At 43.3% G+C, this 14,134-nt stretch overlaps 1 protein-coding gene across 5 annotated transcripts in view; it reads right to left on the bottom strand.

Annotated features, from left to right (window-relative positions):
- LOC124015044 (sodium channel protein type 4 subunit alpha B-like) overlaps window positions 1-14,134 on the bottom strand; it is a 59,025-nt gene that overhangs the window by 30,341 nt on the left and 14,550 nt on the right. For 2 of the 5 annotated variants that reach the window (XM_046329922.1, XM_046329917.1), the window contains exons 2-12: window positions 12,308-12,448; window positions 11,958-12,095; window positions 11,586-11,704; window positions 6,494-6,583; window positions 6,153-6,281; window positions 4,427-4,518; window positions 3,740-4,036; window positions 1,900-1,963; window positions 1,575-1,716; window positions 1,149-1,361; window positions 655-879 (exon numbers count right to left, since the gene is read on the bottom strand). In XM_046329922.1, the coding sequence (XP_046185878.1) occupies window positions 655-879; window positions 1,149-1,361; window positions 1,575-1,716; window positions 1,900-1,963; window positions 3,740-4,036; window positions 4,427-4,518; window positions 6,153-6,281; window positions 6,494-6,583; window positions 11,586-11,704; window positions 11,958-12,095; window positions 12,308-12,439 (1,641 nt within the window). In that variant the 5' untranslated portion in view covers window positions 12,440-12,448. Of the gene's footprint in view, window positions 1-654; window positions 880-1,148; window positions 1,362-1,574; window positions 1,717-1,899; window positions 1,964-3,739; window positions 4,037-4,426; window positions 4,519-6,152; window positions 6,282-6,493; window positions 6,584-11,585; window positions 11,705-11,957; window positions 12,096-12,307; window positions 13,084-14,134 lie in introns of those variants that run through there. The other 3 variants (XM_046329919.1, XM_046329921.1, XM_046329920.1) reach the window with 3 other exon arrangements.

Genomic DNA, 14,134 nt, shown 5'->3' with positions numbered 1-14,134 from the left:
TTGCAACACACTTAAAAAAAAAATCTGTGTTTTACCCCCTTTTTCTCTCCCCAATTTCGACCTTGTCTCATCGCTGCAACTCCTCAACGGGCTTGGGAGGCGAAGGTCGCGTCATGCGTCCTCCGAAACATGACACGCCAAACCACGCTTCTTAACACTCGCCCGCTTAACCCGGAAGCCGGCTGCACAAATGTGTCGGAGGACCTGACGACCGAGGTCAACTTGAAGGCACCCGGCCCGCCCCAAGGAGTCGTTAGAGCGCAATGAGCCAAGAAAGCCCCCCCGGCCAAACCCTCCCCCTAACCCGGATGACGCTGGGCCAATTGTGCGCCGCCCTATGGGACTCCCGATCACGGCCGGTTGTGATACAGCCCGGGATCGAACACGATACAGTGCCTTAGACACTGCTGCGCCACTCGGGAGGCCAGCAACCCATTTTTTCAGAGCCAAACCGAACCTCACCAAACCAAACTGTACTGAGTTGGTTACACATTCATTGATTATGCATTCATCATTGTTCCTGAAACCGCCCTGAAAAGGAAAATGTGAATAAACAATATCCGAGCCAGCGCAGTTTGGTTCAGGTCGGCACATCAGTGTGAAAAAGGTCATAACATCAAGAGCACAGCAACCCATCTGAGCCATGCAGCTCACCTCCTGGTCTGTCAGGACCTTGTTGGCATTGGCACTGATCATGAGGCCTCCATTGGAGTCCTTTATAGCCTCGCTATAAAGGCTGGAGGACGTACACGCCTCATCATCAGCAACCTCTTCATCTGTCTTTTCAACTTTCTCTTTCTTAGATGTTCTACCGGACAGTGACGACTGACTGCCAGCAATTTCAGCGTGTTCATGGTGTTCATGATGCCTGTCATGTCTCTGTCAGTCAAATAACCAGAATCAAACAAACCAAGGACGAGAACGACCAACATGAGCAATAATCTGCAAATTAACACTTAGTATGATTACTAGGTATTTTTTGAATTCATCAAGTTCGTCAGACACTTGAATTGACTAATGAAATCTTTCTCTATCAACCATCATCTGATCAAAGAGTGCAATTTATTGTTTGTTGATTGGATTTATATATAGGGCCTTTTCTTCCCAGATGCTCAAAGCACTTTACATACATAGTAAGTTGATCACACCTCTTTGACCTCTGCTTCTCTCCTTTCCTTCAGCTGCACCATGATCATGGCATACTCCTCCTCCTTCTCCTTGGCCTCGGCCATGGTGGCCTCGTTCTGCTCGGCATACGCCATGGCCACCACAGCCAGGATCAGGTTGATCAGGTAGAACGAGCCCAGGAAGATCACCACCACAAAGAAAATCATATAGGTTTTCCCTGCTGAGCGAAGAGTCTATGGGTAAGGAGAGGGGGAAAGGCCAGTTAACTCACCAGGAAACCGATTGAGTACTCTTTCTGTATCAATATCCCTGATGACACATAAGATTGCAATCTCTCAAATTCAATCCTGGTCTACCGGCTGATGTTACAGATGTAAATTTCAGGAAATGTCAGGAGCAAATACAGCTCTATGTCGTTGTCATCGAAGCACATGACGTATACACACCAGCTGGAATAGATTTTCCCAGAAGTCCTGTGTCATGAGCCGAAATAGGGCAAGGTAGGCCCATCCAAAACTGTCGTAGCTTGTGTATCCATAGTTGGGATTCCCTCCGGCCTTCATACACGTGTATCCTTCAGGGCAATTTCTGTCAAAATGCCAATGAAGTGGCACAACAAATTGAATGGGACTTATGATCTTCAGCATTCAAAGATATGTTATATTTGAACTATGTTGAAATAATTTGCACCATATATTGCATTATCAACAGAGACAAGGCAAGACTATAAAGCTACCCATATGCTCAACTCTGATATCCCAAAAAACCTACCCAGCATCAGAAGCGTTCCCACAAAGAAGAGGGTCTAACATTCCAGGAAGGAAGTAATGGTTCACTGGGGTAAAACAGAGAAGGGACCTCCATTAGAAAGTGCACCAAGTTGATATACAGCGCATTCGGAAAGTATATTCAGCCTCTTTGACTTTTTCCACATTTTGTTAATGAACTTACAGCCTTATTTTAAAATTGATTAAATTGTTTTTTTCCTCATCAATCTACACACAATATCCCATAATGATGAAGCAAAAACAGGTTTTTATATTTTTTTGCTAATTTATAAAAAAATATATATATTTCACATTTACATAAGTATTCAGACCCTTTACTTTGTTGAAGGCCCTTTAGCAGTAATCACAGCCCTGAGTCTACTTGGGTATGATGCTACAAGCTTGGCACACCAGTATTTGGGGAGTTTCTCCCATTCTTCTCTGCAGATCCTCTCAAGCTCTGTCAGGTTGGATGGGCAGCGTTAATGCAGAGCTATTTTCAGGTCACTCCAGAGATGTTCGATCGGGTTCAAGTCCGGGCTCTGGCTGGGCCACTCAAGGACATTCAGAGACTAGTCCCGAAGCCACTCCTGCGTTGTCTTGGCTGTGTGCTTAGGGTCGTTGTTCTGTTGGAAGGTGAACCTTCGCTCCAGTCTGAGGTTCTGAGCACTCTGGAGCAGGTTTTCATCAAGGATCTCTCTGTACTTTGCTCAGTTCATCTCTGCCTCGATTCTGACTAATCTCCCAGTCCCTGCCGTTGAAAAACACCCCCAAAGTATGATGCTGCCACCACCATGTTTCACCGTAGGGATTATGCCAAGTTTAGTCCAGACATGATGCTTGGCATTCAGGCCAAAGAGTTTAATCTTGGTTTCATCAGACCAGAGAATCTTGTTTCTCATGGTCTGACAGTCTTTAGGTGCCCTTTGGCAAACTCCAAGCGGGCTGTCATGTGTCTTCTACTGAGGAATGGCTTCCGTCTGGCTACTCTAGCATAAAGGCCTGATTGGTGGAGTGCTGCAGAGATGGTTGTCCTTCTTAAAGTGGTCCTTCTGTAGCTCAGTTGGTAGAGCATGGCGCTTGTAACGCCAGGGTAGTGGGTTCGATCCCCGGGACCACCCATACGTAGAATGTATGCACACATGACTGTAAGTCGCTTTGGATAAAAGTGTCTGCTAAATGGCATATATTATAAAGTTTCTCCCATCTCCACATAGGAACTCTGGAGCTCTGTCAGAGTGATCATCGGGTTCTTGATCACCTCCCTGACCAAAGCTCTTCTCCCCCAATTGCTCAGTTTGGTCGGGCGGCCAGCTAAAGCAAGAGTCTTGGTGATTACAAACTTCTTCCATTTAAGAATGATGGAGGCCACTGTGTTCTTGGGGACCTTGAATACAGCATAAAGGTTTTGGTACCCTTCCCCAGATCTGTGCCTCGGCACAATCCTGTCTCGGAGCTCTACACACAATTCCTTCGACCTCATGGCTTGGTTTTTGCTCTGACATGCACTGTCAACTGTGGGACCTTATATAGATAGGTGTGTAACTTTCCAAATCATGTAATCATGTAATCAAATCATCAGAGCAGCTCACAGATCACTGGACCTGTACATAGCCCATCTGGAAATAGCCCATCCAATTATCTCATCCCCATACTGTATTTCTTATTCAAATGTGTATACTACTTATAGAAATATATACACTTATACAGATTTACATACTTATTTAAAACTATCATACAGTAAGTGCCATGATAAATTTCCAATTAATATAATGTAATGATTCATTAGGCCACTATCAACTCCCCTTCCACACATCAATGTGCCATCAAAAACCTGTCAATACCTTTATCGTCGATGTATGCCTTGAAGTCCCACGTACTGTTGCTGCTGTTTGTGCCATTGTAGTCCATAACGTCATTTAAACCACTGGTGTCGTTGAAGGCCATAGTGATGTTGTCCATGTTGGTAGAGTTTAAACGCCATTCCACAGGGGGCCAGTAAACACACTTCTGCTTCAGGTTTCCCATGAACAGTTGAAGGCCGACCAGAGCGAACACAGCCAGGCAGAACACTGTTAGGATCATCACATCAGCCAGCTTCTTCACTGACTGGATCAAAGCGCCCACAATGGTTTTCAGACCTTAAAATAACCCAAAAAAGCATTTAAATAATCTGTGATCTGAAAACTATTTGTCGAACAATGAATAACATATCGTTGAGAATATTTGATTGTGCTTGATATCCTTGTTCTCTGTATGGTGTCATTAATAACCCATTTTTTATTGTGTAGCTTGCGGAGCATTGTGCTTATAATATAATAATAACAGATGCAATTTAGCAGATGCCTTTTTTCAAGGTGACTTACAGTACAAAACAGTGCGGGAATACAATCCAAAACAACCCTAGGGTTGCTAGCACCACACACTTACCAACTGAGCTACACAGGACCCAAAGCAGGTGTTCAAAAGCAGGTGGTGCAGTAAACAAACACACCCCAGTGGGATTTTGGACCTTCTTATGTGACACGTACCGGGAATTACAGTGATTGTTTTAAGAGCTCGGAGCACACGGAACGTCCTGAGGGCAGACACGTTGCCCAGGTCAACAAACTCTGTGAGGTACCTGCCGAGCACAAAACATGACAACACAACCAGCACATTAGAATAGAGGAGTTGACAGTTGATGTGTCAGTTGAAAAAAAGAATCTGTTCAGATTCATGGACTTTAAATGTACATTTAATTCAATACCATTGGCTCAGTTGTTATTCTAACATAGAGGATCAGAGGGTTGCTATGGTAAAAGATATGGTTTAGCGGAGGATATGTTTAGCTCGGGGTAACTGTCCACTTCTAGAGCCAAATGGCAGTGTTATCTGTAAACTGACTGCAGAAGGCAGGCGTGCGACTAGACCAGTAAGACACCATATGGAGATGTATTTATGAAGTGGCATACGTCATGATGTGGCTGGGACTTACCAGCAAAAGTTGCAATGTTTGAAGGAGGATGACACTTACAAAAATACATTTGAAAGAAACTAGATCACATTGGGCTCCACAGAAACAAGGTCTGTTTCAGATTTTGATAGCAGGATCCTTAACCCACTTCTATGTACGGTAACTCAAATATTTGTAATATTTTATTTACATGATTGAAACTAGCTGGATGAACTGTATGGTGTTACTTTTCATCGGGGCTCCAAGGCCATATATAGTACAGTCACAGTGCATCATTTTGGACCGCCACAGAACTTCAGCCATTTGGTACTGGGACAAACAAAGCCCGGGAAGGAGGTGAGTACCTATAAATAGACCCAGAGTGTGGTGTGTGACCGTCCTTTGCAAGTGGACAAATATTTTCATTCATTTGGGGCTCCATGATAAAGCGAGGCAAGTGGTGTAGAAGGGCATTATGGAGAGAGAAAGGGATGGAGAGATATATTTTATATTTATATTTGAGTCATTTTGCAGACTGTCTTATCCAGAGCGATTTACAATTAGAACTCCTTATAGCCAAACAAAAATGAAAACTTAGCTGCTTTAAAGAAAAGGAAATACATGCAAGCTTTTTACTGGTTACAAAAGACTAGTCGACCTGAGTCACAGAGTTCACACTTTTAGCAAACTTCTGACTCTGGACGAGACACGGGGCAGGGAACATGTCCACAATAATGACAGGGCAGTGTCATGGTGGCAGAGAGTTCCATTTCAGTCCAGTCAATTCAGGAAATGGATTGACATTCCCGTCATGAATTAAACGTTTCCCAATATTTCAACTTTGGTGAATAATGAATTTCACCTCACATTCTGAATCGACTGAGTTGAAATAGGACTCGACCTAAGGTGAGTGCACAGGTGTGAGGATCGGAAGCAGGGGGGACTAGCACTTTCTAGGTGGTTTTGAGCGAATAAAGTTGTATTCTAGGTGGTTTTGACCAGGTCGTGGACGTGGAAGTCATCATTGTCGTATTTGATGTGGTAGACAGAGGGTTTAGAGAGGGAGTGAATGGGGAGAGAGAAAGAGTACATGGGGTGCTGGGGCCTGGGGGGAGGAGAGATAAGGAAGCAGACAAGGCCAGGGTCAAACTCATTAAGCCATTGGAGATGTCCTTTGACCTTCCTGACCTTTGACCTTACTCCTTACTCCTCATGCACACAGACACACAAAGAAACACAAATACACACACACTCTAACACCTGCCCCCGTGTCTAATGGTACTGCGCTGACGACTGACGGCAATCACTCTCCAAATACTCACGCCATGCTGATCACCATAAAATCCAGCCAGTTCCATGGATCTCGAAGGAATGTGAAATCTCCAACACAGAAGCCTCTGGACAACACTTTAATTGTTGCCTCAAAGGTATAGATACCAGTGAAAACATATCTGTAATGCAAAAAAAAGGAGAAGAGAGAGAAGCTTTATAAAATAGCTTTTGGTGAAACTTTGTAGTGGTCAAAATGATTCTCAATAATGTTATGACCAACCTTTTAAATAAATACAAAAAATCACTGATATTTATATGAACATTTACATGTTTTTTTTATGTGCCCCCACCCCAAAACATTAATAATCTCCTACGTAGGTTTGAAACTTACTCAACAGTTTTACTCCATGCCGGAGGGTCACTCATCGTCATGAACACACAGTTGGACATGATTGTTAACATGATGAACATGCTAAATAATGTACCCATATTAAGGAAATAACATGGCATTATAATGGTATTCAAATCTAATTCTATGGACCAATTTAATTACTTCATTTTTTAAATAACAATTTTTATTTTATTTACATCTTTGATTCATATGAATATAGTAATCGGTAGTCGCTCATGGGTGACATACTGGATTGTAAAAATCTTTAATATGACTAAAATCACATTATAAAATCACTTCCCATTTCCCATCGAATGGCAGCTTCTGATACGAGTAGGGGGAGAGGTATGTTTCCTCATCAACAATTCACAGTGTTCCCGAAATTGAAAGCATCCCGAGCTCCTGTTCACCGGACCGGTAGTTTCTGATGCTAAAACTCACTCTAATTAGATCAATTAGGTGTGTTGCAACTGTTGCCAAATAATGACATTAACATATATTGCTAAGGACGTGTGAGTAGGGTGACTCGCCTAGGTCTCAAACCCGAGCCACCAGCGCCAATGACGAACACCCTAACCACTGTCCCAAGAAGGGATATCTCTAAGGCATGTGCTTATTGGGCCAGCATAGTTAGTCCCTGTCCAGAACAAACCCTAACTCCTCCTCCCTACGTAGATCTGAAATAAATTAATATGCATAAATAATAAGGTGAATGCACTTTGAAGTAAATCTCATCTCTGTTAAAAGTACACCCAAGACAAACTTTCATTGATCCTAGTGATTCCAGAGTTTCCTTAAAACAGGTCAATATGCCCCACCAACATCAGACAGCTATGCAGAAAACCCTTACATTTTGAATGAGTCAATCAAATCAATAATGAGAGAATAGTCAAATTAACTGATAACTGACACAGACATGATGGTGTAGCAGGAATATCTGAATGCCGTGAACCATGAGGTTGTGAGTTCAAATTCCAGGTGTTGAATAATAATTACAGTATAAACTGAGTGCACAAAACATTATGGACACCTGCTCTTTCCATGACATAGTCTGTCCAGGTGAAAGCTATGATCACTTATTGATGTCACTAGTTAAATCCCCTTCAATCAGTGTAGATTAAGCGGAGGAGACAGGTTAAAGGAGTTTTAAGCCTTGACAATTGCGACATGGATTGTGTATGTGTGACCTTCAGACAGTGAATCGGCAAGACAAAATATTTAAGTGACTTTGAACAGGATATGGTAGTAGGTGCCAGGCACACCAGCTTGTGTCAAGAACTGCAACACTGCTGGGTTTTTCACACTCAACAGTTTCCTGTGTGTATCAAGAATGGTCCAGCACCCAACATACATCCAGCCAACTTGACACTGGGACAACTGTGGGAAGCATTGGAGTTAACATGGGCCAGCATCGATGTTGAATGCATTGGACACCCTGTAGAGCCCATGCCCTGATGAATTGAGGCTGTTCTGAGGGCAAAGGGGCATTCCCATGAAACGTGTCTAAAACATTAATATTGTATATACCATGGCATTGTTCAATACTCCTTTCTGGTTGGCTTGAAGGACATTCTAGAACATTTATTATTTCCCTATAACGCACGGTAGAATTCAATGGCTATAGTTCATTCTTACATGTTCTATGTTTGAGCTGCTTTTGAAAGCAAAAGTCGAACTGGAAACTGTATTGGTATTGTTGAATTAGATTTTCATAATAATAAGCTAGGACTGATTGTTTGGTTAGCTAAACTAGCAAGTCTGTTCGGTTACCACGCAACAATTGCAGCTATCTAGTTGACTTGCTAGCTACTTCAGTGAATGTTGAACACATTTCTAGTGGCAAATCTGTTCAAATATAGCCAGGGTATAAAAGGGATAATCAACTCGTGGCTCGATGCATTGTCTAGAAAATAATGTAACTCCGTGGAGTATGTTTTGTGGGACATTGATGGAAAATTCTCCCAACCCTCAGAAAACTGGACACTCAAACACTATGGGACCATTAAGTGTAACATTTCAAAAACGGTCTTTCTCCCTAGTATTGTAAACTGGGATGTAAATAAAAAATATCTATAATAAGTACAAAGCCATCCCCCTTCCCCACTTCAGCCAATTAGATCACGTCTCTCTGTTCCTACTCCCTGACCTACAAGCAGAAACTCAAGAGGGAGATACCAACACAGAGAATAGTGGGGCGCTGGACAGCGGAGGCAGACTCAATGCTGCAGGACTGTTTTGAGAATGTTGATTAGAATATATTCAAAGATTCATCCACTCAGGACTCATCCACTGACATTGAGGAATATACATTGCCTACTCATTCAAGGGTTTTTCTTTATTTTTACTATTTTCTACATTGTAGAATAATAGTGAAGATATCAAAACTATTAAATAACACATATGGAATCATGTAGTAACCAAAAAAGTGTTAAACAAATCTAAATATATTTTATATTTGAGATTCTTCAAATAGCCACCCTTTGCCTTGATGACAACTTTGCACACTCTTGACATTCTCTCAACCAGCTTTATGAGATGTGCCTTCTTAAAAGTTAATTTGAGGAATTTCTTTCCTTCTTAAGGGCTATTTTATCAAGAAGGAGAGTGATGAAGTGCTGCATCAGATGACCTAGCCTCCTCAATCACCCGCCCTCAGATTGAAGGAAAAGCAGCCAAAAAGTGCTCAGCATATGTGGGAACTCCTTCAAGACTGTTGGAAAAGCATTCCAGGTGAAGCTGGTTGAGAGAATGCCAAGAGTGTGCAAAGCTGTCATCAAGGCAAAGGGTGGCTATTTGAAGAATCACAAATAGTTTTGATGTCGTCAGTATTATTCTACAATGTAGAAAATAGTACAAATAAAGAAAAACCATTGAATGAGTAGGTGTTCTAAAACTTTTGACCTGTAGTGTACATCGTCAGTCACAGGCTTAATTTGGAAATGTGTTGATGATGTTGTACCCACAGTAACAATCCGGACATACCCAAACCAAAAACCCTGGATGAACAGAGATATCTGTACCATGCTGAGTGTCCATACTGCAGAATTCAATGTCAGCAGAACAAACCCAGATAACTTGGTGGCTTGCGACACGTACAAGGCAAGAAGATAAGAGCTCCGCAAATCCATTAGGGAAGCAAATAGACAATACAGAATCAAAATGGAATTGATGCTTGACAACTCACATGTGACAAGGACTAGACTATCACGGACTACAAAGGCAAATCCAGCAGTGTGGTGCCCCCCGAAGCCTTCCTACAAATCAAATCAAATGTATGTATTTATTTATATAGCCCTTCGTACATCAGCTGATATCTCAAAGTGCTGTACAGAAACCCAGCCTAAAACCCCAAACAGCAAGCAATGCAGGTGTAGAAGCACGGATGAGATTAACACATTCTATGCTTGCTTTGAGACAGACAATACCGATCCATCCAGGAAGAGTCTAGCTGCTCCGAACGACCAGGTGCTTTTGCTCTCCGAGGCTGATGTGAGGAAAACTCTCAAAAGAGTGAATATTCTGGCCCAGATGGCATTCCTGCGAGTGTGTGCTGACCAGTTGACGGGTGTCTTATCTGACATCTTTAATCTGTCCCTGTCCCAGGCTGTAGTCCCCACCTGCTTCAAAGAGAATTCCATCGTCCCATTGCCCAAGAAAAACAAGATAAAATGCCCAAATGACTATAGTCCCATCACGCTCACCCCGGTCGTCATGAAGTGCTTAGAGAGGCTGGTCATGGACCGCATCAAGGCCAGCATGCTAGGCACAGTGGGCCCACTCCAATTTGCCTACCGTTCCAACAGATCGACAGAAGATGCCATTTCCATTGCTATTCACACGGCCTTAACACATCTGAACAAAAGGAACACCTATGCGAGGATGCTGTTCATTGACTACAGTTCAGCATTCAACACTGTTGTTCCCTCCAAACTTAACACCAAGCTCAAAACTCTGCGTCTGGATACCACTCTCTGCACTGGATGCTGGACTTCCTGACGGGCAGACCACAGACTGTGAGGATTGGCAACAACACCTCCTCCACACTGACTCTTAACACAGGGGCCCCCCAGGGGTGTGTCCTCAGCCCTCTGCTGTACTCCCTGTTCTGCTCCCTGTGTACGACACCAACTCCATCATCAAGGTTGTAAGCCTGAACCAACAACGACAAGTCAGCATATAGGGAGGAGGTAAGTGAACTGGCATTGCGGTGCCAGGACAACAACCGCTCCCTCAAAGTCAGCAAAACAAAAGAGTTGATTATTGACTTCAGGAAGCAGAGGAGTGAACATGCCCGATCCACATCAACAGGAATGCAGTAGAGAGACTCAGCAGTTTTCAGTTCCTCAGTGTTCACATCACCAAAGACATGACATGGACCAACAACCCCACCACTCTTGTCAAGAGGGCGCAACAGTCTCTACTTCCTAAGGTGTCTGAAGAAATTCACAATGCAACCCGGGTCCTCTTCATATACTACTGCTACACCATCGAGAGCATCCTGACTAGTTGCATCACGGCCTGATACAGGAATTGTTCCATCCATGACTGCAAGGCCCTCCAGTGTGTAGTGAAGATGGCTCAGTGCCCCCACACATCCAGGACATCTACTCAAAATGGTGAAGAGGTCAGCAGCATCATCAAGGACCCCACACACCCCAGCCTCGAGCTGTTCACTCCCTTACTGTCGGGCAAATGGTTTCGGATCATGAGGTCTGATAACAACAGGCTCAGAGACAGTTTCTATCTACAGGACATCAGACTGCTGAACACTGCTGAACTGGACTAACCACCTGCTCTGACTCTCCACACCTTTGCACACATGCACACACACTCACCAACACACTCACACACACACACACACACACACACACACACACACACACACACACACACACACACACACACACACACACACACACACACACACACACACACACACACACACACACACACACACACACACACACACACACACACACACACACACACACACACACCGTAGCACATTTCTTGGACTCTGAACATTCAGCAAGATTCTAAGTTATATTTATGTATAATGTAGATCAGTGAGATATTTATATTGAAAGGATATGAATGTATGAGAATTTTGATGGATCCTCTCCTGAGAATACTGAAGGGTGTTAGAATATAGCAGGCAGGCTCAGCGTTGAACCTGAAGATTGTATTCCCTTTGGTGATGACGATAAAGGTCTGAAAAACAAGAAGTAAAGATCAGTGAAGAAATATTTGAAGTCCAATATTATCTGTACTTTAATTGAATGTATTGATGTTTGTCTCAAGGATATAAGCAACATAGAATAATAACAATATAATAATATTATTTGGAATGTGTAAATCCACCTCTGATTTGAGCTCAGTGTAAAGGAAATGACTTTGTGATGATGTCTGGTTATGTGGACACTCAGCCCTCAGGCCACTAAGGGACATGGGCTGCAGTGCTCACTTTGTGTGATTTGTAGAAAGGATCCAGTTCCTCCAGAGGCGTGTTGAACAGCTCAGGTGGCGGGTCTCCGTAGATGAATGGCAGGGCCTTTCCGGCCTCCAGGTCGACGGCTGGCTTTGGCAGGTCCTCCTCTGCCACCTCCGGAAAGGATTGAAAAAAATGATTACAAACACTTTACCATTTCTTACGAGCACTGATTTTGCGGATAGCTGCTATTTTGAAAGCAAGTTTAACTTGCAATGGCTTGACTGTGATATATGGACATTTGAATTACCTCACTTAAATCCACTGATTGTGAAGTCACTCTGGAATCTGGAGTGTCTGCAAAATGACTGAAATGTTAAATGTACCTCAATGTTCAGGGCCTTTTTTCTCTCCTGCTCCTCTGCTTCCTCGGCCATCCGCCTCTCGATCTCCGCCAGCGACTCAAGGGTGAAGCGGCGAAACACTTCGGTGCCTGTGGGAGGGAGCAGGGCGACCATCTTGGCATTCTGCTGGGCGAGAAATGCAACCACACCGGGGTCTCTCAGCAGGTGTTTTTTTATTAAATGTAACCTTTATTTAACTAGTGTGCTGTGAGTTGGAGGGATGGATCAGGAAGATGAAAAGATATTAGGCATGAAAATAGAAGTTGAAAAAATACATCTTTAAAATGCATTATTTAAAACATGTTTTGGCATATTGTTTCATTAGGGTATTTCATGGAGAGGGACAGGTACAAAGAGAAAAGACTGGGTGAGGACACTGTGCGGCAGCTTCAGCTGAAATGTGAACTCAGACATGTGGGTCCTTTTCTGTGTTTTTGAGCAGCCAAGCCTTCATCTGCACTTTTTACAACAATCCGTAGCCTTGAAACCACTTTACAGAATCCTCTTCCCTTTCGTCAACGGAAACTCCTTTACAATGACAAGACAACTTCTAAATAATATTATTTTGACCGTACCAAGGCAGTGTGGCTGGTGGCTCCACAGGCATGCATGCCAGTGGTAACCAGTCATTCAGGGCAGGACGGGCTTTGAGTCCCACATTTTTTGCCAAATTTTTTCCCCCAAAAAAATATAGACATAGAGGGGGGGGGGGGGCTTGCCTGTTTTGCATGTTATTTTAGCATTCATCCGTGTCAAATATCAATTTGCAAACAATGTAGAAGATATATACAGTGGGGCATAAAAGTATTTAGTCAGCCACCAATTGTGCAAGTTCTCCCACTTAAAAAGATGAGAGAGGCCTGTAATTTTCATCATAGGTACACTTCAACTATGACAGACAAAATGAGAAAAACAATCCAGAAAAAACACATTGTAGGATTTTTTATTAATTTATTTGCAAATCATGGTGGAAAATAAGTATTTGGGCAATAACAAAAGTTTATCTCAATACTTTGTTATATACCCTTTGTTGGCAATGACAGAGGTCAAACATTTTCTGTAAGTCTTCACAAGGTTTTCACACACTGTTGCTGGTATTTTGGCCCATTCCTCCATGCAGATCTCCTCTAGAGCAGTGATGTTTTGGGGCTGTTGCTGGGCAACGTTCAACTCCCTCCAAAGATTTTCTATGGGGTTGAGATCTGGAGACTAGCTAGGCCATTACAGGACCTTGAAAAGCTTCTTACAAAGCCACTCCTTCGTTGCCCGGGCGGTTTGGGATCATTGTCATGCTGAAAGACCCAGCCACGTTTCATCTTCAATGCCCTTGCTGATGGAAGGAGATTTTCACTCAAAATATCACGATACATGGCCCCATTCATTCTTTCCTTTACACGGATCAGTCGTCCTGGTCCCTTTGCAGAAAAACAGCCCCAAAGCATGATGTTTCCACCCCCATGCTTCACAGTAGGTATGGTGTTTTTTGGATGCAACTCAGCCTTCGTTGTCCTCCAAACACGACGAGTTGAGTTTTTACCAAAAAGTTATATTTTGGTTTCATCTGACCATATGGCATTCTCCCAATCTTCTTCTGGATCATCCAAATGCTCTCTAGCAAACTTCCGACGGGCCTGGACATGTACTGGCTTAAGCAGGGGGACACGTCTGGCACTGCAGGATTTGAGTCCCTGGCGGCGTCCCAGCTCTCTGCAGGTCATTCACTAGGTCCCCCCGTGTGGTTCTGGGATTCTTGTGATCATTTTGACCCCCCCCCCCCCATGGTGTGAGATCTTGCGTGGAGCCCCAGAT

This window comes from Oncorhynchus gorbuscha, linkage group LG26, assembly GCF_021184085.1.
Source record: "Oncorhynchus gorbuscha isolate QuinsamMale2020 ecotype Even-year linkage group LG26, OgorEven_v1.0, whole genome shotgun sequence".
NCBI lineage: Eukaryota > Metazoa > Chordata > Actinopteri > Salmoniformes > Salmonidae > Oncorhynchus > Oncorhynchus gorbuscha.
This window is presented reverse-complemented; position numbering and strand designations above follow the sequence as displayed.